This window comes from Musca vetustissima, unplaced genomic scaffold (assembly GCF_032173495.1).
Source record: "Musca vetustissima isolate MV318-11 ecotype Yass unplaced genomic scaffold, APGP_CSIRO_Mvet_v1 utg93351, whole genome shotgun sequence".
NCBI lineage: Eukaryota > Metazoa > Arthropoda > Insecta > Diptera > Muscidae > Musca > Musca vetustissima.
Window position 1 is genome coordinate 66,215 of NW_026887005.1, and position 13,886 is coordinate 80,100.

General features: G+C 36.7%; 1 protein-coding gene across 1 annotated transcript; it reads right to left on the minus strand.

Moving 5' to 3' along the window:
• Positions 1-1,671: 1,671 nt before the first annotated feature.
• LOC133334487 (centrosome-associated protein Alms1a-like) lies at positions 1,672-8,255 on the minus strand. The gene is made up of 6 exons (XM_061542780.1): positions 6,635-8,255; positions 5,997-6,241; positions 5,634-5,933; positions 4,094-5,555; positions 3,840-3,988; positions 1,672-1,734 (listed from the first exon to the last, which is right to left on the minus strand). The coding sequence occupies exons 1-6, from the start codon at positions 8,253-8,255 to the stop codon at positions 1,672-1,674; spliced, it is 3,840 nt and encodes a 1,279-aa protein (XP_061398764.1).
• Positions 8,256-13,886: the final 5,631 nt, after the last annotated feature.

A 13,886-nucleotide genomic window follows, 5' to 3' on the forward strand; every position in this document is an offset into this window, starting at 1 on the left:
TTACTCAAATATTGGCGTTTTTGGTCAAAAATAAATTTTAAGTTGCAATCAAATCCAACGATTGTTTTTAACAAATACAACCATTTCAACGAATTAAGATAAATCATGCTTATTTTAATGTCTGGACATGTTCTCACTAGACATCATCACCCCAAATATATTGGAATTGTATAGCAAAATATATAATAAAATTAATTATTTATTTATGAAAAAAAATACTAAAAATTGTTATTACATATTAATTAAATATTCTAATCGAGAAATAAATTATTAAAATGAATGACAAAAAAATTGGAAAATTGTGAGTAAATTGTTATGAAAAAATATCATTATTCTATGTTTTGAGAAGAGAAGATGAAAATAAATAAATTATATAAATATACATACATATATTTACTAAATAAATTAAATCACAAGAAATTCAAAGTCAATGAGCAATTATAACCTATAAATATAAATAATGGAAATACAAAATAAATACTAAAGAAAATATTAAAAAAAAATTTAAATTTTTATTATTTTTTTATGGGTAAATCAGAGTTGTTGTAAAAGATTGTCTGCGGAAAATTGTTTTCCCCGTGTTGAAAGAATTAGTTGTTTGCTCTGTTACTTTCAAGATGGTGCAGTCGTCTCAGAATACGTAGAAAAAATTCTATGATATTCATGGCAATTCGGGTCAATATGGGGATAAGGTAGCTAGGTCTCCAGGTGGAGTGGCTGCTAACTGTATAGCGGTTGTCGCTCACCTATAATACCCGATGTATGATAGGTGAAAGTTCTCTCGCCTGAAACACATGTTCAATAATAATTTAACAAAAATTCAAATATTTCAAATTTTACCACAATTTTATTATTCCAACAATTATTACAAAAACAATTAACACAAAATTTCCTTTCAGACGACTTCCGCCTCTTTGACGCGCCCTCGTATAATGTATGGCCGAATATTTCAAATCAAAAACTTCAAATAGTACATTCGTCTGTAGACTGCACAGGCCAACCAATTCGCTAACATAACCCAAAAAGAAATTATAACAATAACAATTACTAAACGACAATTCCAATTGTTTGGCATCGGGTCCATGGAGTTCATCAATTGATGTCGTCGGCAGACAAATAAATTTCTTATAATAATTATAAACAAAATGTTGACAACGCGAAACGGGTGAATCGTGAAATGTTATCAGCACACCCATGTTGCGATTTTGTGTGGTATAAATTGTAAATTTCGTTCCGACATCAATTCGCCGATCTTTATATTTGAGTTTAAGTTCACGCGTTACACTACCCATGCACCGGCGACTCCAGACAATATCAATAAATGGTACACAATGGTGGGAAATATTTTGAGCCAGGTGATAATGGATTTTGTTATTGAGAACAAGAATAATGGATAGAATGAGGTTGGCAGGTGACATTTTCTAGACTTTTTTAATAAATTTTCTTTATTTATTTTCGAAATATTCTAACATTTTATTTTATAACAAATTCTGTTCTTCCAGTATTCACTAAAGTTATTATCTAAAAAACAAACATATTTAACGGAATTTATACGTTCTCTTGCTTAATTTTAAATATTTTTTTTAAACAAAAATAATTTGTTTTAAAGAACATGCATCAATATTTTGGCTATAATATTGAATTGTCTTTAAGAATAAAAATATATTTTTATCATACAACAACTTTGCTATGATTCAACGATAGTTTTCCACTGCGTACACGTTTTTGTAGACGCTGAAATGAGAGAGAAAAGAAAATAAATAAAAATATATGTACATATTTTTAAAGGACCCAGATAAGGCGTGTATTTTTAACCCTACGGTCAATAACCAAAAAAGTATACTTAGATCAATAACCGTTGTACATTTGTACCCATCCAAAGATAGCTCTGTAACTCATTAAAAAATTGGACTATCGTGAGGTTTTTTGTTCTAAATTAGTCTATACGGATCGTATCTAGATGTAGGAACTCAAAATTATATATACATTAAAATAATATATATTTAAATTCATGCTTAAATCATAATCTATCTAAAACAATCATAGTAAATTCGTTATAGCTTTCAAATGGGTTAAGCTTTTTTAGTTATTTTTTATTGGGATCTTATTTAGGTGTTCCTCAACCCCTCTGCAAATTTTTGTGGCCCTAGACAACGTTGGACCATCAGGGCGACTCGTGGAAATCGGAAACTACCTTGGTTTTCCTTTAGTATACAGGGATTGAAGGTGATGAAGCATACACCAGCTGATTATTACAATTTGGCTAGAAGAATGCATGCCCAATGATTGGAACCTCAGCATCCTGTGTCCCGTGTACAAAAAAGGAGAACTATAGAGGAAAATTAATACGGATATGCATGACAACTTGAACTGGCACAAGATCAGCAGTTGAAGTCGAAAAAGGACTTCTCGGAGCCCTTTAATACCGACCGAGGATTCAGACAAGGTGACAGTTTGTCGTGTGACCTTTTTAACATCCTGCTGGAAATGGTCACACGAGAGGCAAAGGTAAACAAAAATGACACTCTGTACACCAAACAAAACATATTACTCGCCTACGCCGATGACATCGATATAATGGGTCGAACATTGCGAGCGGTAACAGCCACCTTTGAACAAATTGAGAAAGGGTCTGCCAAAGTGGGTCTGGCAGTAAACGGCGTGAAGACCAAGCTGATGGTATCAACGCGCAAGACGTCCAGTAGACTCGGACCAACTGTTAAACTTGAGTACTACAGCTTCGAGGTAGTCAAAGATTTTATATACCTTAGTACCGCCATAAATAAAACTAATGACATCTGTTTTGAAATTCGGAGAAGGATAGTGTTGGCCAACAGATGCTACTATGATCTATGTAAGCAGTTTGGAAACAAGACCACCTCCCGCCAGACCAAACTCACACTTACAAGACGCTGATACTACTCGTGCTGTTATATGGATCTGAAGCATGGGTACTTGCGCAAGCAGATGAGGCAGATCTTTAGGTGTTTGAGAAAAAAATATCTACGATCTACGTCGACGGTGAATATCGGAGTCGAATGAACCACGAGCTGTACAATCTATACGCGGACATCGGCATCGTTGCAGCTCAATACGACTGACTAGTATTGAGCTGCAGCGACTACGGTGGCTAGGTCATGTTGTGCGAATGAATGAGAATGCCCCAGCTCAAAAGGCATATAAAAGCGAGCCTACCGATGGTTCCCGCAGAAGACAACATTTCGGAGCATGGTCTTTGAAATTGGAGGAGATTCGCACAAGACCGACGCGCTTGGAAATCTTTTTTATCTCGTCTTAGCCTGGTTTTATGCATGCAACTTTTGTAAGCAACTCGGCTGACTTCTTAGAAGTGAGAGGTATAAAAAATGACAAGGGTGAAGAAATTCGATAGAGAATGGAAGAGAGTAGCAGCTCGGCTTAGCTTGGTTTTATGCATGCAACTTTTGTAAGCAACTCGGCTGACATCTTAGAAGTGAGAGGTATAAAAAATGACAAGGGGGAAGAAATTCGATAGAGAATGGAAAAAAGTAGCAGCTCGGCTTAGCCTGGTTTTATGCATGCAACTTTTGTAAGCAACTCGGGTGACTTCTTAGAAGTGAGAGGTATAAAAAATGACAAGGGGGAAGAAATTCGATAGAGAATGGAAGAGAGTAGCAGCAAAGTTGCTTAAAAATGTTGCATGTATAAGACCAGACTTATGGAACAACCGTTCTGTAACAAAGACCAAAACAAGGAGCGGATTATTAAGGATTATATTTTTCAAGGACCGACCAAAACAAGGCGTAAATTATTAAAGAATATTTTTAAGAAGCAGATATTTATCAAAATCGTTTACTTACCAAATTAAAGACGTCACGCAGAATACGATTGCCACGACGTCGTTTCTCTTCTAATTCTTGTTGTTTGCGGGCAACAACTTCGGGAAGAGAGGCAACCCGTTTGTTGGTTAAGGCCTTCATTTCCTTGGTTTTCAAAATTCGTAACTTTTCTGTAAATAAAAACAATAAGAAAAAATCCCAAATTAGCAGTAGAAAAATCTATATACGTACATATGTATATAATTTTTTGGCAAATGAAAGGAAAAAACACTTACGCATTGGTGGCGGTGGTAGATATTTCAAACGTCGCTCCAGGGAATTAAAACTTGTATTATCGATAATATCCCTTAATTGACGATCGCGTTCCTGACGCATAGATTGCAGTTTATTAAGTATGGCTTTGCGTTCTTTGCTGTGTTTTAAGAAATTCGGTTTGCTTCTTTCCAAATGTTCTTGCAGTGTTAATTGAGGACCTTCTTTTTCCAAGCATTTCAGATTGTTTGTTGTAAATGTCGAGGTCGATTTTTGAAGATTGTCATCATTATTCTTTAAGCAGCTATTGTTGTTATTCATTTCTTTCGTATTGTCAAATTCGATAACATATGCAATACCCTTGGGTTTAACTTGTATGGCAGCCGCCTTCACTATGTTTGGTATAGTGTCTTTTAATGGTAGGGGACATTGTCTCCGGATATAGGGTTGTAATTGATGTTTATCACCATGATATAAGTCGGATGTTTGTGCACAACCAGCCACAGCAGCTGCAACATCATCATAATGATGAGTTGTTGTCGGGGTGGATGAACAATTTTTCGAACCCATTGGTACCGAACAATCAGAGGACATACAAAAAATAGAGGCCGAAGATGCTGTTGTTGTGGTGGTGCTGTTGCTGGTGGTGACAGATGTTGAGGGTTTTGGTAATTCCGGTCGCTTTTGAAATGCTCCGGTTGTTGCCGTACTATAAATCACATGCGATGATCCTGAGGAGGAATTGTTTGTATTTATCTCCTGTGGCGTTGGTGGTAAATCACTTTGTGGATAGGCATATTCTGTGGGTGAAAATCTTCTATTCATTGTGTGGGGTACTGAATAATAACCCTGCTGCCTTTCCTTTGCGTGGATCGGTAAATATTTAAATCCAGCCTCAACCTTTTGTTGTTGCTTTAAAATATCATAATGATTTTGTTTTTTAGTTTTATACGACGCCATAAATTCTTGTTTTCTTTGCTTTACCATGTCCCGTAAACTTTCTCCACCTTCCGCTGGGCTGTGATCGGCTGTTCCAGCACTTGGAGGTGTATCGATTTTTTGTCTTTGTATTGGTTTCTCGTCATGTTTATGTCCACAATTTTCTTCTTCCTTATGTTTGTGTTTAGTTTTTTGTATATTAATGTGCAACTCAAATTCATTTTCGACAACCGCACCTTTTGCCGGATTATTATTATATTCCAAAACATCTTCATTGGACTCTTCGAGTATTACTTCAATTTCCTTAACTAAACGTTCGGCGGATTCACTTAAAACAGATGATTTATCCGAGTACACCGAGTCATACAGCTTATCCGTGTGTTGTGTGCTGGAGTTAAAGGTTTCCTTCAAAGGCACAGAACTTTGATCGGAGGACATTAGAACAGAAGATGTATTATCATGATGATGATGTTGTTGATCTTTTAGTAATAAATGTTTCAAACACTCCAGACGATGTATTTCACTTTCAATCCAATTTAATTGTTTCTCTCGCCCACAACTGCTATGTTGTTGTTTGGATTTTTTGAGACTTTTTTCCCGTTTCAGAAGAGCTTCTTTGACGGCCTTCTTTTTACTTTCTTCTCGTTTCTTTTCCTCATATTCAATTTCGGATTGTGTCAACGGATTAAGCCATTCACGCATGGTGGCCTGATCGCCATCTGTGTCATAGGTGGAAATTGGTGGGTTTTTTCGCACTGTCTTTTGTGTGGGTAAATCATGGGATGATCTAGATGAGGTTGAAGTTGTTCCGGTTGTTTTGCTGGCATTTGTTTCCGACGAAGCTGTGGATGCGGTTTTTGCTGAATTTGCTGTCTTTGGCAATTTTTTAGACATCTCAGTACTGTTTTTAGATGAATTGCTTGTCTGTGTTGAACGTGTTGTTTTAATATTCAATATTAAATTTTCCATTTCTATTGGCTTTGGTGCCCCATCCTTTGTTTCGGTAATTAGTTCACTTTGCACATCTCTGATATGTTTCATAGCCTTTGTTGCTATTGTTGTAATTGGCACTTGCTTGTGATTTTCATTTAAAATATTTGTAGGTGGTGGAGAGGTTGATGTTGTTTTTGTATTTAAGGTATTTGTCTGTTGGCTTTTGTCACAGAGATTTTCGCTTTTCATATGCCCGGTATGAGGTTGAACAACACGGCCATTGTCGTTGCGAGGTTTGCCTGGAAATTAAAAAAATAGGATTAGTTATGAATAAAATTCTTTAAGGGCAAGTAAAACAAAAATTGTCTGAGTTTGCTCTATATATCCTGATTTGAACAGGGTTTATATACAGGGTTTATTTTATATTTTTTCCAATGGTCAAATATCCCAGGATTTTTAAAATATTTTTCCAAGAACCCAACATTAGGCATTGATTTTTAAAACTAGATCAAACAGTTTAGGATTTAATTTTTTCCAAGTGACAAATAGGTCCGTATTTTCAAATGGGAGGGAATGCACACTGCTTTAAAATATTTTCGGAACTTTGGAACCCCAACAAATGGAAAATAATGCCATTGTAATTAGTATGCAGCTAAGTGTTATAATAAAATCGGGTTCAAAATAATACTTACCTCGACTACCATCTTGTTCACTGGTCGAATTTACAGTCATATGGGATAGACATTGGTTGTAGGACCCATTCCCGTCCAATGATTTAAGACCTAATGATCTTTCCTCAGCTCTAGCTTTTGATGCTCTAACATTATTGTTGGGAAATTCATGAATACTTCGCGATGAACCATTACCCAGACGAGAATAAACAGCATCATACAAATTTGATTTATTTGATGATGTCGAATCTCCCCTCACTGAGTTCTGCTCCTGCACTGCTGACTGCTCATCAACTAAACGCGTAAGACGTTTTACTATATCACGAATTAATTTCTTTTTTTGTTTTTCGTTAACTTTTTTAGCATCGATAAGAGAACATATCAGCTGTATACCCAAATCCAATTCAGGAGCTTGTCGGGTCATTGAAAAAGAATTACTAGAGGATGCGGTTGTCGTATTGGCATGCGATTGATTTTCTTTATTTTCCTCTAGGGCAGCTTGAAAGCGATTTTTCAAGTCGTTAATGCATTCTCGTGGTGCTGCAGGTTTGCGTGATTGTATCGACTTTTCATTTAATGCCTTTCGTTTTCTCAACAAATCTGTAATGCTTGTTATAAATGGATGTTGAGCTGATGGTGGTATACTGACATTTGACAAATTACTTGACGTTCCGGCAGCCACCGATGATATAGATGATCGGGATTTAGATGATCTTGATGAGTAATATTCAAAACTTGAAGGCGTCGCTGTACCCTCAATTACCGAAGTCGATGAGCAGAGGGATACTTGAATTTCTTGAGATTGAGTTTCACGACTTGGTGCTGGCTTTACCATCGAGGTTTGAGCATATTTTTCAAATTTCTCTTGCAGTGATGTTGATGATGTACTTTTTGTCAGCATTTTTGGTCTGGCTCCACCACGGCTTTTCACGTTGGCCGAAAGACCCTCAACCAATGTACTGCAAGCCAAAGGAGGGGTAGCATGTTCCATGGCATTGCTTTTCATATTTTCCAATTGTTTATTTTCCAACTTCTTCGATTGTGGTTTATCTTCCAATATCTTTTGTTCGTCATGCAACTTAGTAGTTGCTGGTTCCGATGTGACACTGCTCTCCTTAAAGAACTCTTTTAGCAATGATCTCTCCAGCACACTTATATTACTTGTGGACATGGATTTTTTATAGCCAATATCCCCCAATGAATCCCATTCCAATCGTCGATGAGTCTTTGCAATGGAGTCGGGTGTTTTAACTTCTTGTATGGCCACGCCATTTCCGGCCTTTTTTGGTGTATGAAGATTTTCACTAGAGTTGCTAAATATCTTTACGGCATCATCCTCCAATTCGATATTAATATCCACCAGAATATCCTTTAGGGTGCCACCACTACCACAAAACTGTACCATCTCGTTTTCGTGTATATTGGGCATACTTTTACAACAACTGCTGCTGGCAACCAGTGGGTTGTTAGCTGCCATTTTCGCCGCCAATGCTTCACAGCTACTGTTCGATGATATTGCCTCGCTACCCGCCGGTGAATTTATGCGTAGGAATTTTTCCAAATTTCGATATTTACCAAATTTTTCATAATATTCCTCAATTGTATCGTTTATTCGTGGTGTTCTGGGCAGGCGACGTTCCATAATGTGTCGTGAGCGGAAAATGAATGCAATGGAATGCAATCAGCAATTTTACTTTTACCCACTAGCACGAGCCACGCACAGCAAGAAGCAGCTGTTGGTCTATTCAAATGCAACCAGCAGATGGTCATGAATTGGTATCCGCTACAAATGTTATTTTCTTCAATGGATGCGGTGGATTTTAGTTGTTGTGTTGTTGGATGTATATTCAAAAAATAGAAAGTTCCCTCCCATTTGAAAACGTACACGAACCACAAAGAAAAACAACCCCCCTCAGAGAGAAATGATGAGATAAACAATAATAGTATGGCTTGTCACCGGCAGAGGACGCTCCGAGAATGTGTCACTTTTAAAACAATCGTTTTACAACACTAAACAAAGCATGACTGGAAATAACGTTCACACAGATCGAGTAAAAATGTGTATCGAGCTATCAGTATGTATATATATATATATACATATAACCATAATATATTTTTATGGCATATTTTTTTAAAGAATTATGCGTCAACATATGCACAGTTTTACATATTTTTACCTCCGTTTATATTTGCTTTTCGTTAACCAGCACTTGTACATTATGCCGGCTTTGAAAGTAAACAGCCAACAGTGAAAACCGTTGATTCAAAATCTATCTCAGAGATGGATAGTTAACATTTATAAATTAACATGATAAATTTACTTTTTTTGTGTACGACAGCAAACACAATTAGTCTGTTCCCGTACTGCTTTATGAGCATTTATTTGGCATATATACAATGGAATTGACAATTTTAACCATCAGGCTTAACGAAATCCAGAACAATGTAAACGTACTGTTAGTGTTTTGGTTTCCGTCTGGTTGTTTTATTTTTGATAACACATAACGCGACGGATGGCTCAACACGAACATTCTGCTTAGCCCTTAGATGATCGAGACAAAAAAGGTTGCTGTTGTGATACGCAGAACGTTGCTGAGTGAAAGTCAGATGTTTTTCTCAAGTCGAATGTCAAAAATTTGGCTTTTATTTACGTTTTCACAATTGAAGTCAATTCACAATAATGGATTTTGACAGCAAACTTAACGGCAGCTGATATCCAGCTTGTCTCCCTGATCGACTCTATTTATAGGCCTTGGTCTGGATTAAGTATAGCTCATGATGCAATAATAAGGTGGTGTCTCGGGCATCTGTCAAAATTTTCCATATAATATTTCACATGGTTGGCAACATTGCACATCGTATTCAAGTAGAAATTACGCACTTTGACAGTAAATCAAGCCATCAGCTGCGTTAAATGGACTACCTATTTATTGTGCCATGATCCAGACCAACTATGATAAAGCGGTGCACGGTGAGAAAAACAGCTGTTTCCGATTTCGATGACTACCTGAGTGACCTTATTAATAGATCTTGACCGTGACCTATAAATAAGGCCATCCAGGGAGACCTGTGGGATATTGTGAATTAACTAAAGTCGTAAACAAAGTCGAAGTTTTTGACTTCAATAAAACAGACTTCAAATAAAAACATCTTTTTTCCTATTTCGATTGCTACCTGGGTGACCTTATTAAGAGATATTGATCTTGACTATCACTTCTATTATCGGTTACAGACTATCCAACAACCATGAATATTTTCTTGGTTCCCAGATGAATGACGAATATAAGATGTCACAATATCAGAAAAGCAACATTTGCGCAAGAGTGTCATTCAAAAGTAATAGTGTGTACACCGCTTAAATGCTGTACGACATGTGGTCTGTTCCCGTACTGCAAGAATCTACTACTTTTTACTACGATAACAAATTTTCCTTTAAGGGCGTTAACGCACGCAAAAAGTTAAAATATAAGTTAGCACATCCCTGCCAAACTAACAGGCAACAATGTTGCCTTTGTGAGCTTTGCTTGGTTGACTGTTGTGTGCTTAGCATGGAGTCGTGTTACGTCTGGTGGCGTGACCATGGGAAGTGTAGTGTCAGCGTATTGTCAGCAATTTTGATTTGTTTAGTTTAAGTAGAATAAGTTTTTGATTTGAATAAAGAAGGCAGTTCATTCTAACTCACCAAAAGGCACACAAGTCTTTTTATTAACTGGCGCCCAACGTGGGGCTTATTTAAAGGATTTACTTTGAAAAAAGTAATCTCTGACCCAACCCAAGTCGTCCAACTCGCACAAAAGGAATAAGCTCAGCACAAAAACAAGAACAAAAACTACTCAAGTCGTCCAACTCGCACAAAAGGAATAAGGTCTACACAAAAACCAGAACGAAAACTACCCAACGGAGGATCTACTTTGTATGAAGTCGTCCAACTAACGCAAAAGGGATAAGCTCTACACTCTAGAAAAGACGCCCTAAGAAGCTCTAAGGATCCACTAACATATTATAATATAAAACAAAGTCATGTAAGTGTATTACTCATTGAATTTAAAAAAATTTTTGTCGAAAAAATTGTGTGTCCAAAAACAGGTGAAAATATCAAGAGATTTTTTTTTTTTTTTTACTTCGTATAGTGCGTATTTAAAATATTTCAATTTCTGTGAAGTGATTAAGATTGTGTTATACCAACTTTTCTATAAAAAAATATATTATGAACGCGGACGAAATTTCAAAATTGATAGAATCCGCTGTACGTGCAGCGATTCAGACACATAAATCAGAAGTCGACAAAAAAGTCGACGATCTATCAAGAAAATTGTCGTCCATTTCCATAGGACAAACAGATGTAAAACCGTATGAGGAAGTAAAAATTTTTTCAACAATAACATGCGATGAGTCGCTAGACGTTATTAAATCTTTGCCCGAATTTGACGGGAAAATAGAAAATTATGTGTCGTGGAGACAAGCGGCACATAACGCGTATAAAGTTTTTGAAAGATATGATGGTAGCTCAAGGCACTACCAAGCAGTTTGTATCATTAGAAATAAAATCAGAGGACCGGCAGATGCAGTATTAGCATCATTCAATACGGTGTTAAATTTTAAAGCTATAATAAATAGGTTGGACTTTACGTACTCAGATAAACAACCAATTCACCTGATCGAACAGGAACTAAGTACCCTCAGACAAGGCGGACAGTCGGTGATACAATTTTATGATGAAGTGGAGAGAAAGCTCTCATTATTAACAAATAAAACTATTATGAGCTATGACAGGAATTTAGCTTTAGCCATCAATAACAAATACCGACAAGACGCACTCAGAGTATTTGTTTCCGGATTAAGGAAACCTCTCTGTGATGTACTCTTCGCGGCCCGCGCCGCTGATCTTCCCTCAGCTCTAGCCTTAGCGCAAGAAGTGGAGGCGAATCATGAAAGATACGTTTTTGCTACATCATTTGCAAATAGGAATGATGAAAAAAAGAGTAGGTCTGAAACCTCAAAAAAACTTCCATTAAGAAAACCGTCTGATAATAGTTATAACAATAACCAACAAAATTATCATAAACACAAAAACCCACATTACGAAAAGGGTGCTGATGCTAATTTACAGCCTAGAGATCAAACCGAAGAAATGGACTTGGACCCAACGTCTTCCAAATTCAGATCACCGACTAATTATGGTAACGGTAGAAATTCTCACAGACAACCTTTTAAGCGTCAAGCAGGGTCTGACCGGAGTACGGGCCCAAAATTTCAAAAAGTTAATCAAATAATTCCGGAAGAGCAGGCGGTACAATATGGTGACATAGCTCACTCTGAATTTGAAGACATAAATGACGAATTAAAGGAAGATTGTGATTATGTTAATTTTTTAGAGGAAGGTCCCTACTACCGTTTGTAAGGCGGACAGTAGCGGGGAAACCAATACGCCTTTTAATTGACACAGGGGCTTCGAAAAATTATATAAAACCTCTCCATGAACTGAAACATATAATTCCTGTAAGTACTCCTTTCTCGGTTCACTCTGTCAATGGACAAACACCTATTAAACAAAAATGTTTTGTAAATTTATTCGGCATGAACTCCACATTTTTCATTTTGCCAACTTTAACAACATTTGACGCTATTGTGGGCTTAGACCTATTAAAACAAATCAATGCAAACATTGATCTAAATAAAGGAGTCATCCTACATAATTCTGGCTCTGAACTTATTGAATTTTTTGAATGTACAGATGTTAATTTTATAGAAATTGATAAGATTGATGTGCCTTTCGCAGTTAAGGCGGATTTTCAGAAAATGTTAAAAAAACGAATGAAGGTTTTTGCTGATCCTAAAGAAGCACTACCTTACAACACAAATATCGTTGCTACTATTAACATGGAGAACGAAGAACCAATTTACTCTAAACTATATCCATACCCAATGGGGGTATCTGAATTTGTAAACTCAGAAATAAAAAAGTTGTTAGCAGATGGTATAATTCGACCTTCGAGGTCACCTTTTAATAGCCCAGTATGGGTAGTCGACAAAAAGGGTGTCGACAATCTAGGTAACCGAAAGAAACGTCTTGTTATAGATTATCGGAAGCTTAATGCCAAAACAATTAATGATAAATATCCTGTTCCGAACGTAACAATGATATTATCAAATTTAGGTAAAGCAAAGTACTTTACCACTTTAGATCTGAAATCCGGGTTTCACCAAATTGTTCTCGCAGAAAGAGATAGGGAAAAAACAGCATTCTCTGTAAACAACGGGAAGTATGAATTTTGCCGTCTCCCATTCGGATTAAAGAACGCTCCGAGTATGTTTCAAAGAGCTATAGACGACATACTCAGAGAGGAAATTGGTAAAACGTGCTATGTTTACGTCGATGACGTTATTGTTTTTTCAGAAACCAAAGAGAATCATGTAAAACATATCGACTGTGTTCTTAGGAAACTGCTCGATGCAAACATGAGAGTCTCTATTGAAAAGTCAAATTTTTTTAAATCCGAAGTTGAATACCTTGGCTTTGTCGTATCAAAAGAAGGTATAAAAACGGCACCATCAAAGATAAGTGCCATACAAAATTTCCCAGAACCAACGACGTTGTTCGCTTTGAGATCATTTCTTGGGCTAGCGAACTATTACCGATGTTTTATAAGGGACTTTGCCAAAATTGCAAAACCTTTAACCGATAATTTAAAAGGAGAAAACGGAAAAATTCCTGCAACCAAATCCAAAAAGGTTATCATCAATCTTAATGCCTCCCAACTGGATGCATTTTACAAATTAAAAAATATTCTATGTTCAGAAGACGTCTTGTTGATGTACCCTGACTATAAAAAAGCATTCGACCTTACTACTGATGCATCAGGGCATGGTCTAGGTGCTGTCCTATCCCAAGAGGGAAGACCAATCACTATGATTTCTAGAGCGTTATCGGATAAGGAGTTGAATCTCGCCACAAACGAAAGGGAACTTCTAGGAATAGTCTGGGCTCTAAAAACTCTAAGGCATTACCTTTATGGTGTGAAGACTCTTAACATCTTCACTGACCACCAACCGTTAACATATTCAGTTTCGGACCGTAATCCTAATGCAGTCATCCGCCACAAACACGCGCACTAATACCAGCGCACCGCAAGTGATGACTCAGCGTAATAACGAGCACGACCAGGCTGCAGTATAATATTAGTTTTAAGTTGAAGTTAATCATAATTGTAAATCCAACAAAGAGAGGTGCATAGCACCGCAACATAAATGTTAGTAACAAAATAAAGAAACA